This window comes from Anas platyrhynchos, chromosome 28 (assembly GCF_047663525.1).
Source record: "Anas platyrhynchos isolate ZD024472 breed Pekin duck chromosome 28, IASCAAS_PekinDuck_T2T, whole genome shotgun sequence".
Taxonomy (NCBI): Eukaryota; Metazoa; Chordata; class Aves; order Anseriformes; family Anatidae; genus Anas; species Anas platyrhynchos.
This window is the reverse complement of record NC_092614.1, coordinates 857,742-870,206: the sequence shown is the minus strand read 5'-3', so window position 1 is coordinate 870,206 and position 12,465 is coordinate 857,742. Positions and strand designations below refer to the sequence as shown.

At 68.9% G+C, this 12,465-nt stretch overlaps 1 protein-coding gene across 2 annotated transcripts in view; it reads right to left on the bottom strand.

Annotated features, from left to right (window-relative positions):
• Nucleotides 1-12,465, bottom strand: part of ARHGAP23 (Rho GTPase activating protein 23) — a 33,444-nt gene that overhangs the window by 20,688 nt on the left and 291 nt on the right. Inside the window, exon 1 of one of the 2 annotated variants that reach the window (XM_072029040.1) lies at nt 7,188-7,372. The exons of the other annotated variant lie outside the window; for it this stretch is intronic. Coding sequence (XP_071885141.1) covers nt 7,188-7,232 — 45 coding nt within the window. The 5' untranslated portion in view covers nt 7,233-7,372. Of the gene's footprint in view, nt 1-7,187; nt 7,373-12,465 lie in introns of those variants that run through there. 2 annotated transcript variants of the gene reach the window in all.

The window sequence follows — 12,465 nt, the reverse complement described above, 5'->3', positions numbered from 1 at the left end:
CATCGGTACCTGGAGCAGTGCCGGCTGCCCTGGGGACAGCACGGAGAGGGGAGGCTGATCCTGCCACCTCTGCTCATGCCTTCCCTGGCAGCACCGAGCACGCAGGCGGGCGCTGACCTGGGGGGGCCAAGGGGGGGGCTGCTCGCCCTGGGGCGTGCTGAGCGGAGGTCGGGGCCCCCCCAGTATTGTTCCCGCAGCCCAAACTGGGAAAGGTCAGGCGGCGTTCGCGGGGGCAGATTCCACCCCGAGGAATGCGAGCGCGCCTGGACGCCTTCCAAAATCCTTGTGTTTTGCACAGGAGTGTCCTAAATAGACGGCCAAACGGGAGCAAGGGGGAACGCGGCGCGCTCCCGGCATGCACCGGCACCGCCGGCACGCCGCGGCAGGCAGCGGGCGAGCGCCCACGCGTGCGCACCCACGCTGCCAGCGGGCAGCAGGGCCCTCTGCCGGCACCGCTCCCTGCCTGCTGCTGCTCCTCGCCACCCGGGACCCCCCAGCGGTGCCGCCCGGGTTCGCTGGCACTGCCCCCTGCTCGCTCCTGCAGCCTCGGATCCGCCACAAAGCGCCCGGCACAGCTCCGGCAGGGCCGAGCAGAGAGCACGGGTGAGCTGCTGGGAAGCCGAGGCACACAGAGCGCAGAGGAGCCCAGCTCGTGGCACAGCCGTGGCCCTGCTGGGGGTGGCACCGCAGCCCCACGCTGACCCCCCCACCCCATCCCAGCTGCGGCCCTGGGTCCCTGCCAGGGGGAGCATCACCAGCCCTTGGCAGGCTGCGAGGATAACGTCACAGCAGGGCGAGAACAGAGGACAGAGGGACCAGGGGGACCGGGGGGACCAGGGGACAGCCAGCTGCCGGCCCTGCCACCACCACCATGCGCAGGGGTCCCACCGAGCCCCCTCCTCCGGCACCAGCAGAGGTTTCCCCAGCCCGGAGCCAGCTCAGCGCAGGAGCACACGGGGCCGGGGGGGAGAGGGCAAACACTAATCCCTCCTGAACAGCGAGCTGAGATTAGGGTCAGAAAAATGAGGTTTTAATAGGATTTTCGGGGAAGAGAAAGCTGTGCTGAGGCACTAGCTGATTTTTAGCCCTTCCATGGCAGTGTTTCCCTGCTCCCACCTGCAGCGGGGCCCAGGGAGGGGGACCCAGGTCCCACCCGTGCACCTTCAGCCCAGGCCAGCCCCACGGTGCTGCCGGCACGTGGGGAGAGAACAAGGGGACCCCGGAGCTGCTCTGGTGGGGACGGTGGTAGGTCCTGGCCCAGGGATGTGCCAGCAGAGGGACAGGGGGGCCCTGGTGGTGGTGGTAGTGTGACCCCCCAGGTGACAGTGCCCAGGAGCAGCCAGCCAAGCAGCCCGGCCCTGCCCCTGCCTCCTGGATTAACGCCCCGCAGGAGAAAGCATTTTAATTCTCTTTAACCCAAACGGGGGCTGAGGAGCTTTGCAGCTCAGCGGGGATTTGGGGGCGTGCTGGTTTGTTTGCACACAGCCAGAGCGTGCCCCCCTGCCTCTGGGACGCCCCTTCCCCAAACCCCCCGGGAGCAGGAGCCAGAACCACCGGGGTGACAGCCACAGCCCCAGCGGGGACGCACCGGGATGGTCCCGGGCAGGCCAGGAGCCCTGGGGACGGGCAGGCTCACGCGTGGGTTTGCTCTGACCACCCAAGCAGCCTCCCCTTCTCCTGCTGCCTTCACAAGCGCTCGGTTGGCGGCGGCACCCAAATATCCCCCGAGGGACCGAGCATTGCCACGCCGAGGCGCACCGAGCAGCGCTCACAGGGGGATTGGGGACAGCCACCAGGAGCCCCTCGAGCAGAGATTTGGGGCTCCCAGCCCTCGGCCCAGCTCACGCTGGGGATGGCACAGACGGAGCCGCGGGAGGTGCTGGGCTCAGGCACCCAACCCTTGCCCAAGGCTCTCAGCACCACAGCTGGAACCACGGCACCGCCCGGGGCACCAGCACAGCACCAAAAACAGGGCCGGGATCCACTGGGGGGCAGAGACCCAGCAGCATGGGCGGCTGCAGCCCCCTAAGGGGCAGATCCCCTTCTGACACTGGGACACCCCCACTCATATTCCCCCCCAAAGCAGCCGGGCAGGGGTGATGCTGCCCAGGGGCTGCCAAGTGCCAAAGACAAACCCAGTGGCGAAGCCGCTGGAGGAGCAGCGAGCGGGCTGCCTGCCGCTCCTCCCTCTCCAGCCTGGGTGTTAACGCGGGGAAGGAAATGGCCTGGTTCCTTCCCAACACAAACTTTTTATCTTGACAGCGTCTCCCTCGCAGCCCCGCCGCCAGCCCGCGCCGGGTGCCGCCTGGCTCCCTTCCCTCCCGCCCAGCACCACCGTGCTCAGCTCCCTGCCGGCCCCCCGTGCCCTGCTGGGCTTTTTTGCCCTTTTTGTCCCAAAGCTGAAGGGCTCCACCTTGCCCAGCCGGGGCACTGGGGCTGTGGTGCAGCATTAACAGAAATTTGGGGAGGTGGCCATGGAGCCCTCTCCCTTTTCCACAACTCCCCAGCCCCGGGTGCCTGCTGCAGCTCTCCAGCAGGCGTTGGGGGCACCCAGCCCTATGGGGGTCCCCATCACAGCACCACCATGGCTGGGTCTCCAGGGGCAGGATCCCCCCGGGCATCTGCACGAAGCCTGAGGCTCGCGGCACCACGGCACGAGCGCAGGGCAGGACACGGAGCTCAGCCCGGCCAGGCTCACACGCGCCGAGCTCCACGAGGGCTCCAGGCACCACCTCCAGCCCCGGCACGGGCAGGCCCCCAAGGCCAGGGGATGCTCAGGGGCTCGGCAACAACACGCTCGGCTCGGCTTCAATTCATGGTGCTGGAGGGGAAAGCGGCTGCGAGGAGGGGGGCGAGGGCTCAGGCCCAAGAGGAAGGAAGGGGGGAAGAGGGCTCGCTGGTGGGGCTGCCTCCGTGCCCAGCTCCTCCTCCTCATTCTCTGCCCTGTCCTAAAAACGGCGTTATCGGCAGCAAGCCCTAGAAAAGTAACAGGATTCCGTTTCCTGTTTTTCCCATGGAAACCCTCAAATAGAAGCTGGCCTCATTATTGTAATTTTTCGGGTCTTTTTTTCAGCAGGGCTAACAATGAGCCATTTCCTCCGGCGGCTCCGAGAGGCACCTTGCGCTCCGCTCCCGTTTGTCCGCGGCACCACGGCGGAAAATCCTACCCAGCGAGGTCAGGGGCAGCTGCCGGCGACTTCCAGCCCCTGCCCCACATGGGGCCGGGGGCCCGGGGAGGGGACGGCCACGTCCCTACAGCCCTCGCACCCACAGGAGACCCCGCGGCACCCCGTGGTGCTTGGGTGCTGCACGGGGACCAGGCCCAAAATTAAGGCCGGGGAGGGAGCACGGGGCTGGGCAGCACCCGGGCTGCTCCGGAGGCTGCTGGAAGCAAGAAAAGGAGGGAGATGCCCAGGGAAAGCGCAGCTCCTGCTGCACCTCGTGCCAGCTGCTGAAGCCAGGCAGCGACTGGAGCCTCCCTACAGCCACAGGGAGGACAAGAGGCGGCAGGGGGGACACGGCTTTGGGGACACAGCTCGGGATGGCCGTGGCACCGGGTGCTGATGGCATTTTTTAGAGGTTCCGAGCCCGCAGAGCACAGCCTCCATCCCACCTCCCCTCCTGCACCTCCCCTCCTGCCCACGAAGCTGGCCCCGCAGCTGCCAACCACCCCTTCTGGGGACATCAGTGCCCCACTGGGACCACACCAGTCACCGCCAGCCCCAGCGGGGACCACGCTTCATCCCGAAAGCGCTGGCACCGCAGCCACTGCCCGCCCGCCCCCCCCGCCCGCCCCGGCCTCGCACAGGAGAAAAATAGCCCACTATGTGCCACAATAGCACGATTGTCCCCAGAGCCACCAGGCCCCTTCCCACCCGCCCCCGGGAGCTGCCCCACGCGCTCAGCCCCATCAAGGGCCCCTCTGTTGCCGCCGGGGCAATGGGCACGGCCGCCGCGAGCACCCCACACCTGCGCCCCGGGGTGCCCCGCACCGGCTCTGCGGCACTGCCCCAGGGGTGTCTCCCACGGTGGTTATTTTAAGGCAGAGCTTCCCCTCCCTCGCCGCGGGCCGGTGGCAGGGCAGGGAGGAGCTGCCAAGCCCAGGGCCACCCGGCTGGCTGGGAACCGGCAGCGGCACCGGGAGCCACCTCGGCACCTGCCTGGGGACCCCAGTGCCATGGGGCTGCTCCGGCAGGATCGGTGCAGGACCTCGGCACAGCTCCCTGCCCCGCTCCCTCCTGTCACACCGGGTGCTCAGGCACCAGCTGGGTCCCAGCACAGCGTGACAGCAGGATCGCTCCCTGCGGTCACCGGCGTTTCATTTTGGCCACTTTCGGATGACTCACGAGCCGCGTTTCCACCCCTTTCCCTGGAGAGAGCCTGGCCACCAGAGTTGCTCTCCAGCTCCCAGCTCAGATTTTCCCCTTGCTCAGCCCTTCCAGCCGTGCTGAGCCATCGCTCCCCGAGGCGCCCGCCCGTGCAGGACGCGCAGAAGTGGGGAGGGCGCAGCTGCCCCGCGTGGGGCTGGGGAGCAGCACCGAACCCTCATCCATCTGCAGCCCCAGGAAGCCAAATCGTACCGGGGTCAGGATCCTCAGGGATGGCACGGCACCAAAAAGCCCTGCTGTACCTGGGGCTGAGCCCAAAGGCAGCAGTGGGGAGCATCCCCTGTGCCCCCCCAGTGCTCCTGGCTCCCTCCGAGGTGCAGCACGGCACCGCGGCTCTTGCGACACAAACCCGCCTCGGCGGAGGTGTGCTGGCTGCCGTGCTGCCCGGAAAGGCAATTAGGGAGACTTAATGAAATCCTGGGGATAACGAGCCGTGGAAAAGGAGTCAGCGCTTTGGGTGCCGTGAGCCAGCGAGGAGGCGGCTGGGCCGGGGCCAGCGGCACCGCGGCAGGTTTGAAGCAGCCACCAGGGTTTGCAACCCGGGGCAGCCGGAGCCAGCCTGGCCCCTGGACACCCCGGACAGGTTTTGGGCTCGGCACAGCACGGCGCAGCTCGCGTAGCCGGCCCTGCTGCTCACAGCCTGCAGGCAGCCAGGTCGATATTTTCCAACTTGAGTGCTTAAAATAGGTCATCTATCTCCATTCCTTTTTAAATCAGGTCTTGCTGCCTGCTGAAGACAAACTTGGTTTATTAATGGGACAGCACCGACGTGAGACCTCATCTTTTTTTTCCTTTAATGCAAATAAAAAAACATCCCAAAGGCCTGGCGTGTCCCATGACGATCCCCTCGCCACATTCTCCTCCAGCTTGCCCACCAGCAGCTCCGTGTGAACCACGGGGGTGAGGCCCCAGCCCCAGCTCCTGCTCCAGGCACTCCTGGGGAGCCGCTCGCCCCCTGCCCTGCCCGCCACGCTCCGGCGAGCTGCTCCGCGCCCTCCCACACCTCCGGCAGCAGCCGCAGCCCTGGGCTGTGCCTGCACCCTGGCCGGGAACCCACGCCCAAAGCAAGGCGCACGAGCCGAACCCCAACTTGTCACCAGATCTCCCCAAAACGGAGACCACGGGCGCAGAGGTGTCCCCCAGCCCTGCCTGCTGCTAAGAAGAGCCTTCAGCATTTCCTTCACATTTGATGCCGCAAACAATATGGATGGCACTGCAGGACTTTTGGGGGGGGTTTAGGACACTAAAAGTCACCCAGGCATCACCCTGCAGCGCAAGAGACGGGTGCCAGAGCTCACGGCGCGTGATGCGTGCTCAAGGTTAAACACCGCGGCCGCGGCGAGCCCGGGAGCCCTCCGCACAAACAGGGACCCACGGTGCCAAAATCCCCGCTGCGCCAAGCGGCCCCCAGCACCTCGCCACGCCGCACGCCCCGACCCTGCGCCGGTGCCAGGTTTCACACTTGCAAGCCAGGATTGCAGCAGGAGGCCCAAGCACAAGCTTTTCCTGTCTTTCAAGTTCAGGGTTCAGAAAGAAAAAAAAAAAAAAGCATTAAGAAATGAGCAGCTCCTGTAAATAGGGAGCAGCCCCATGGGGCCCAGTGCTGAAGGGTTCAGCCCCAGCAGCGAGCAGGGGGCTGTGCACGGCCTCTGCCCCTCGCCGGGATGGCAAAGTGCCATCTGCACAGAGCCAGGTCCCGCGTCCCCGTCCTCCCAGCCACGCCAAGGGAGGCAGCAGCAGGTAAATTGCTCGCCCCGTGTCACCAAGCTCCCCAAGTCACCCAGCAAGTGGGTGGCAGAACCAGGCAGAGAGCAAAGCCCCCATGCTCCTGGTCCTGCCCCTCAGAAGGGCACATTTCACCCCAAAACGCAGCAGAAGACAAGGCCAGATTTCAAGAAACCCCCTCAAAAATCTCAGCCCCGGCGCACAGCAGCTGGGGAGTAAGCACGGAGGAATCCAAGGGGAAACCATGATTAATGCCCGGCGCTGCGACGAGCAGCACTCCTCATATCTGAACCATTTCGCACACCAATTAATCCTTTGAGGCCGGTTATTAGCCCCACTGCGGGGCCGGGGAAGCCGAGTTCAAATAAGCAGGAACTGAGGAACACAGGGGCCGAATTCAGCTCTGGGGCGAGGACGTGCAACCTCTGCTCGGAGCAGCAGGCGTTGTGCCAGTCTGCCACCGTGGCCTACATACCAGCCCGGGCGCTACCCCGGCACGCGCCCACCACCATCCCCGGCCCCAAATCCCCAGGGTGGGGTCCCCATCCCTGCCCCCAGCCCCACAGTGGGGTCCCCGTCCCCGCCCGGGCTGCGGCACAAAGCCCGGCACGTCTCCTCCCCGGTCATCCGCTGCCAAAAGGGGCCTGGTCCCGTGCCCCCGCTGCCACCGGTGCCCAGGGCGGTAGGGGACGTGCTGCAGACCCCGGGACCCCGGTGCCAGGGGCAGGATGCGGGGCTCTGCCAGCAGCCGGGATGCCGGTGCCAGCACCACGCCAGCGGCATCGCCCCGAGAGCCAGGGGCAGGGGCAGGGGCAGGGGATGGGGCCCGGCTGCAGCGGCGTTTGGGGACCGACCCCCCCCGGCCGGCGGCTCCCGAGGGGGAACCGCGCGGGGCCGCCCCCGGTTCGCCCCCAGCCGGGCACCGGGGGCGAGCCCCGCTCCCTGCCCCGCTCCCTGCCCCGCTCCCGGTCCCGTCCCCGAAGCGCCCCGGGCATCTCCAGCAGCCGGCCCCGACCCCGGTGTCCCCCCCCCGCCCCCCGGTCCCTCCCGGTGCCCCCGCCCCGAGCCGCTCACCGCGGGCGGCGGGATCCCGACCAGGCAGAAGGCGATGCCATTCATCGGGGCGCGGCTCGGCCCGGCCCGGCCCGGCCCAGCGAGTCCCGGTGCGGCTCGGTCCGGCCCCGCACCGCGCGGTCCCGCTCGGCTCCGCTCGGCTCGGGCTGCGCCGGCCCCGGCCACGGCCCCGGCCCCGGCCCCGGCCCCGGCTCCGCCTCCTCCGGGCGCCAGCGGGAGCGGGCGGGGCGCGGCACGGCTCGGAACGGAACGGGACGGAACGGGATGCGGCACCGGGACCGGGACCGGGACCGCGACGGGAACAGATGGGGACCCGCGGGGGGCTGCGGTGGGCAGGGGTCAGCCCGGGAACGGGACCGGGGACAGCCGGGACAGAGGGACCGGGACACGGGGACCGGGAACAGCCGGGAGAAAGGAACCGGGGACACCCGGGGACACCCAGGACATAGGGACCGGGGACAGCTGGGACAGAGGGACAAGGGACACCCGGGACACCTGGACCAGGGATAGCCAGGATACGGGGACCGGGAACACCCGGGACAGCCAGGACAGAGAGACCAGGGACAGCCAGGACACGGGGACCGGGACACAGGGACCAGGGACACCCGGGACACGGGGACCGGGACCCGGAGCAGGACGGTGCAGTGGGAGCAGGCAGGGGGCAGCAGGACAGCAGGACAGGGACAGCCGGACGGCAGCAGCAGGGAGAGGCCAAGGCCCCGCGATGCAGAGGGACAGACGGACAGGAAACGCCAGGACAGAGGGACAGCACTGCCAGGGGCTGGCACGGGTTGGCACAGGGACGGAAACACCGGGCTGGGGCTGACGGGGGGCCAACGGCTGAGACGGGGCGTGGGGAGAGGAAACGGCCAGGACGGAAGCAGCGGGACAGATGGACACGGCCATGCCCAGCGGACAGAGGGACAGGGGACAGCCGGGCAGGGCCTGGCTCAGTTCCGACCGCTCGGAGCACAGCAAAGCATCCCGAAATCATCCCGAAACAGCCACCGGGCACATCCACCCCGCACCTCAGCCTCGGGGTGCCCACGGCTCCACCGGGGCTTCGAGCCCACCAAGGGCTTGGCCAAGGCACGCAGGAGGGACCCGGCTCTGGCCCTGCCACCTCCCCAAAGCTGCCTCCCCCCCAGGGGCATCGAACGGCCTTTGAATAACCTCGTGGGGGAAATCTCAGTTACCCTCCCCGCAGAGGAGGGAAGCCGAGCAGCCTTGCCAGCTCCTGCACCCTCGCCCTGGGGTGCCGCAGGGCAACGGCGGAGGGGAAACGGAGCCACACGTGACGGGAAAGCGGGAGGAGGCGCAGGAAGCCGGGGAGGAATGACGGCCACAGCCCGCGGGGACACACGGACACCGGGTGGGGAGGACGGGCAGAGCCACGGGGCTGGGGCTGGGCTCCAGCTGGGGGCAGCGGGGCTGAGCCCAGGGGCCTGGCACGGAGGTTTTAGTCTCCCGGTCTTACCAGCAGCACCCCGAGGTGGGGTCCCTCAGCTGCTGGTGGGTGCCACCGTCCCCAGCCCAGCGGGGACATCGCTCGGTGCCAGCCCCCAGCACTCCCCAGCCCCCCCCGAGCTGCTTTCCTTGCCCACCCCCCCCCGGAGGTGCCAACCTGCACGCGCCTGGCGTGAGCAGAGCCGCTGAGCGCGACTTTTCCATGACACCATGAAGCGAGTCTGCATCAACAAGGATTTCCTCTGGGCACTCAGCGAAACCTCAGCAGCACCAGGAAAAATAAATGACCCAGACGTCATCTTCCACCCCAAAAGCCCCCGGATGCGGAGGAGCCGCCGCTCTCACCCCCAGGAACCCGGGGCTGGGGGGGGTCACGGGGCCGGATCCTCCTGCCGGGCACATCCTGCCCACCCCAGCTGCCTCCCCATGAGAGCAGCGCCAGCTTCTTTGGGCAGCCACCAGCTGTGTCCCCCCGTGGGGACAGGGCCCAGGAGCTGCCCCCAGCCGAGGGGAGGGGGCAAGGGGCAGGGTTTGGCTCCGGGCTGAAGCTTTTGGGACGCGGCCGGCGGCAGCTTGGCAGTGCCGTGGCCACGCAGGGCCCCTGCCATAGGGCCAGATGTTCCAGCCCTTGGCACCGGCTCATCGGGCCTAGAGCCAGCCCTCGGGATGCAGCCACAGCGCCACGAGGTGCCAATGGGTGTCTGGGGGGACCCTCCAGGGGTCCAGTCCCAGCCCCCAGGGACACAGACAGCGTTTGAGGGGTGCGTGCCAGCTCCAGAAGCGCGGCAGTGACCCCGGGAGCACGGCCTGTGTCCGGCTGTGGTGTGGGCAGGGGGTCCTGGGTGAGCCGTGACGCAGCGGGACCCCCACTGCCGGGCCTGCAGCACGGAGAGCCCCCAGGAGCCAGGAGGGGACAGCGCCTCGGGACCCATCTCACAGCCAGGGGGGACGGCTGGATGCTGGGCAGGGCTCTCCAGCCCCGCGGCCTCTCCCCAGGGACCCTCCAGGAAACCTCTCCTCCGGGCTGGGCTGGCACCGGGCACCGACCCGACTCCATCTGCGGCCCTACCCAGCAGCTGGCCCGCGGGACGGAGGGGGCAGCCCCCGGCCGTGCCCGCCCACCCGCTGCCTGCCCCCACTTTCCATCCCAGGGGTCCTGCCCCCAGGAAACAAGGCCAAATCCTGCCCACGGACCCCCCCCGGTGACCCCCACAGCCAGGAGCCCAGCACAGGGGATGTGCTGCCAACAGGACTTGGACGCAGACCCCAGGAACCCCACGTACCCTTGCCAGGGCAGGGGGTGTGACCCCCCCCCCCACCGCCCTGCTCGGGCTCAGAGACAGGGGAGGGCCCCCAGGGAGACACAGCCCCCCCCAATGAGGGGTGGCCCCATTCTGGGGCGCACAGCCTGGGGGGCTCAGAGGTTCCCCAAACACCAGCCCTGCTCCTGGCATTTCCAGGTGGGTTGCAGGGGAGCGCCACCGCGCCCCCACCCAGCTGATGCCCCCCCCGCCAGCCCTCTTTGTCTCCCCCAGCACCGCGACCCCATCTGCAGGGAGGGGGCTGCACACACCACCCCCGAGGGCACCCCCAAGCCTGGAGCTGTCAGCGCTGCCCACCCCGCACCCCATTTGACCACGATACGCCCCAAAAGTCCCCGTTCTGGCCCCAGCCACCAAGGCAGATGCCCTCCTCCCTCGCTGTTGCCGCCTGCCCGGTTCATCGGGGCGGATCCGCCCGTGCCTCTAATCCCCCCCCGGCCCCCACCCGCAGCCCAGATCCCAGCATCTGGAGAACCGGGCTCCAAAACCCGGCGAGAGCGACCCCCCCCCCGCCCCCCCCAGAACACGCTGCCGCTCCCTGCGGAGCCGCTTACGCGCTGCAGACAAAGGGAAGGAGAGGGGAATCACAGCTGGGCGATATTTTTTTAACCTAATCCCATGAATTAAAATGAAGAAAAGCAACCGCAGGGCACGGGCGCGCTGCTGGTGTGGCTGGGGCTGGGCACGGCGCTGGCAAATCCCTTGGCCCCCAGCTCCCCCCCAAGCCCACAGCAGCGGGGCTGGGGACAGGGACACGTCCCAGGGGGGCAGCGCAGGCTGGGCGCTGGGTGCCTCCGTGGGGCTGGGTCCCACACGGACCCCACTGGCCCCACACGGGCACCTCCCGGCCGGGAGCTCCTCTCCCCCCGTGGCAGCCGCTGCTGCACGAAGCCATCTTGAGCCGGCGGCGACGCAGCGAAAGGGTTACGGCCCCCACGGCTCCGTCCCCACCGCCCACCTCCAGGTCGGGGACAAACAAGAGGCTGCGAGCGATGGATGGAGGCGCGTGGAAGCCGGGTGGCGAGGCAGAGCGAGGCGGGGCGGTGCAGGATTGCATCCACATCCCCAATGCCAGGGAGGGGCCGAAATCCTGCGGGGAGCCGGGGTACCCCGGAGAGCCCCGGGCCCCGGCACTGCCCCAGGCCCATGGCAGCCGGTGGGAGAGGGGATGGACGGAGCTGCCCCGCCGGCCGCTGCCCTCCCTGCCTGGGTGCCGGCAGGCACGTGCCAAGCCGCTGCTGATCGCAGCCTAAAATTACCACGGTGCCGCTGCCAATCAGGGCGGCGAGGGAGGCGTGCGGGGCTGCTGCTCGGCAGCTCCTCTGCATTGCAGCTGGAGGTGCGCGAGGGGGGATTCTCCATGGGGAGAGCACACCCCGGGGTGGGGGTGCAGGGCTCGCAGCCCCCCGGAGGATGCAGCCCCCTCTGGGGCTCAGGGCATCGCGTGCCGGGCGCACGTTGGCGTTGGCTGCTGCGGCGGGGCGGGTGCGAGCGAGGTCCTGGGGTCCGGCCGGGCTGGCGAAGGCAGCAGCAGGCACTCGCCCACGCCACGCACGTGCCCGCGCGCTTCCCCGCCTCTCCTGCCCGTGGACCTGCCCCAGGCTTGGGGGGGGGTCATAAGCACGCGGCCCCCAACGTGCAACAAAAGCTGGCCGGGCACTGAGGGTGCCTCGTGTTGGACCACTCGGTGTGGCCCCAGGGCCTCCTGCTCTGGGGGGGGGGGCACAGCAGCATTGAAGGGTTGGATCTGGGCTGAGCCAGGAGGATGGTGCTGGGGGCAAAAATGGGAGGCAGAGCCTGAGGGGCTGCAGGGAGGGAGTGGGAGACCCTCACCATGGTGTGCAACAGCGGGGCCGGGAGACGCTCAGTGGAGAATAACCCCTCTGGGGGGGGCCGGGATGGGAAAGACCCCAGAGCCCCCACGGGGACACCGCGAGCACCCACAGCCCAGGGTGGGCACCGGGGATGGATGCAGCATCCCAGCACGATGGCCAGGACGGCTTCCAGAGGCGTTGGCTGGTAAATAACGGGGCTGGCAGACACGGGAACACCAACACAGCCCCATCAGAGCCCCCCGTGCTTTTTCTGTACCCCACAGCCCCAGGCAGGGGCCCCCTCCCCAAATCCTGCTGCTCGCATCCTCCCGTTGTGCTACCGGGAAACACCTGGGGCCATGCAGGAGACCTGTGGCAGGGCAGGGGGCGTCCCCCCGGCCGCCCGCATCAGGTGAGGAGCCAGAAACCCCCCCAGGGGCAAGCACCCGGCCAGGGCGAGCACCCATGGGTGCCCGGGGAGCTCCCACCCGAGCGTTCCCGTGCCACAGCCGGGGGAAGCGCTGCGGGCAGCGGGGCAGGGGTGGGACAAGGGGATGGAGGTGCCGGGGGGGGGGACGCAGGGGTCCGGGGGCTGCTGATGGGGTGGGGGGGCTGCTCTGGGCAGAGCAGGCAGGGAGGTGGGCGGGGGGCACAGGGGGAGCCGCAGGCTGGGGG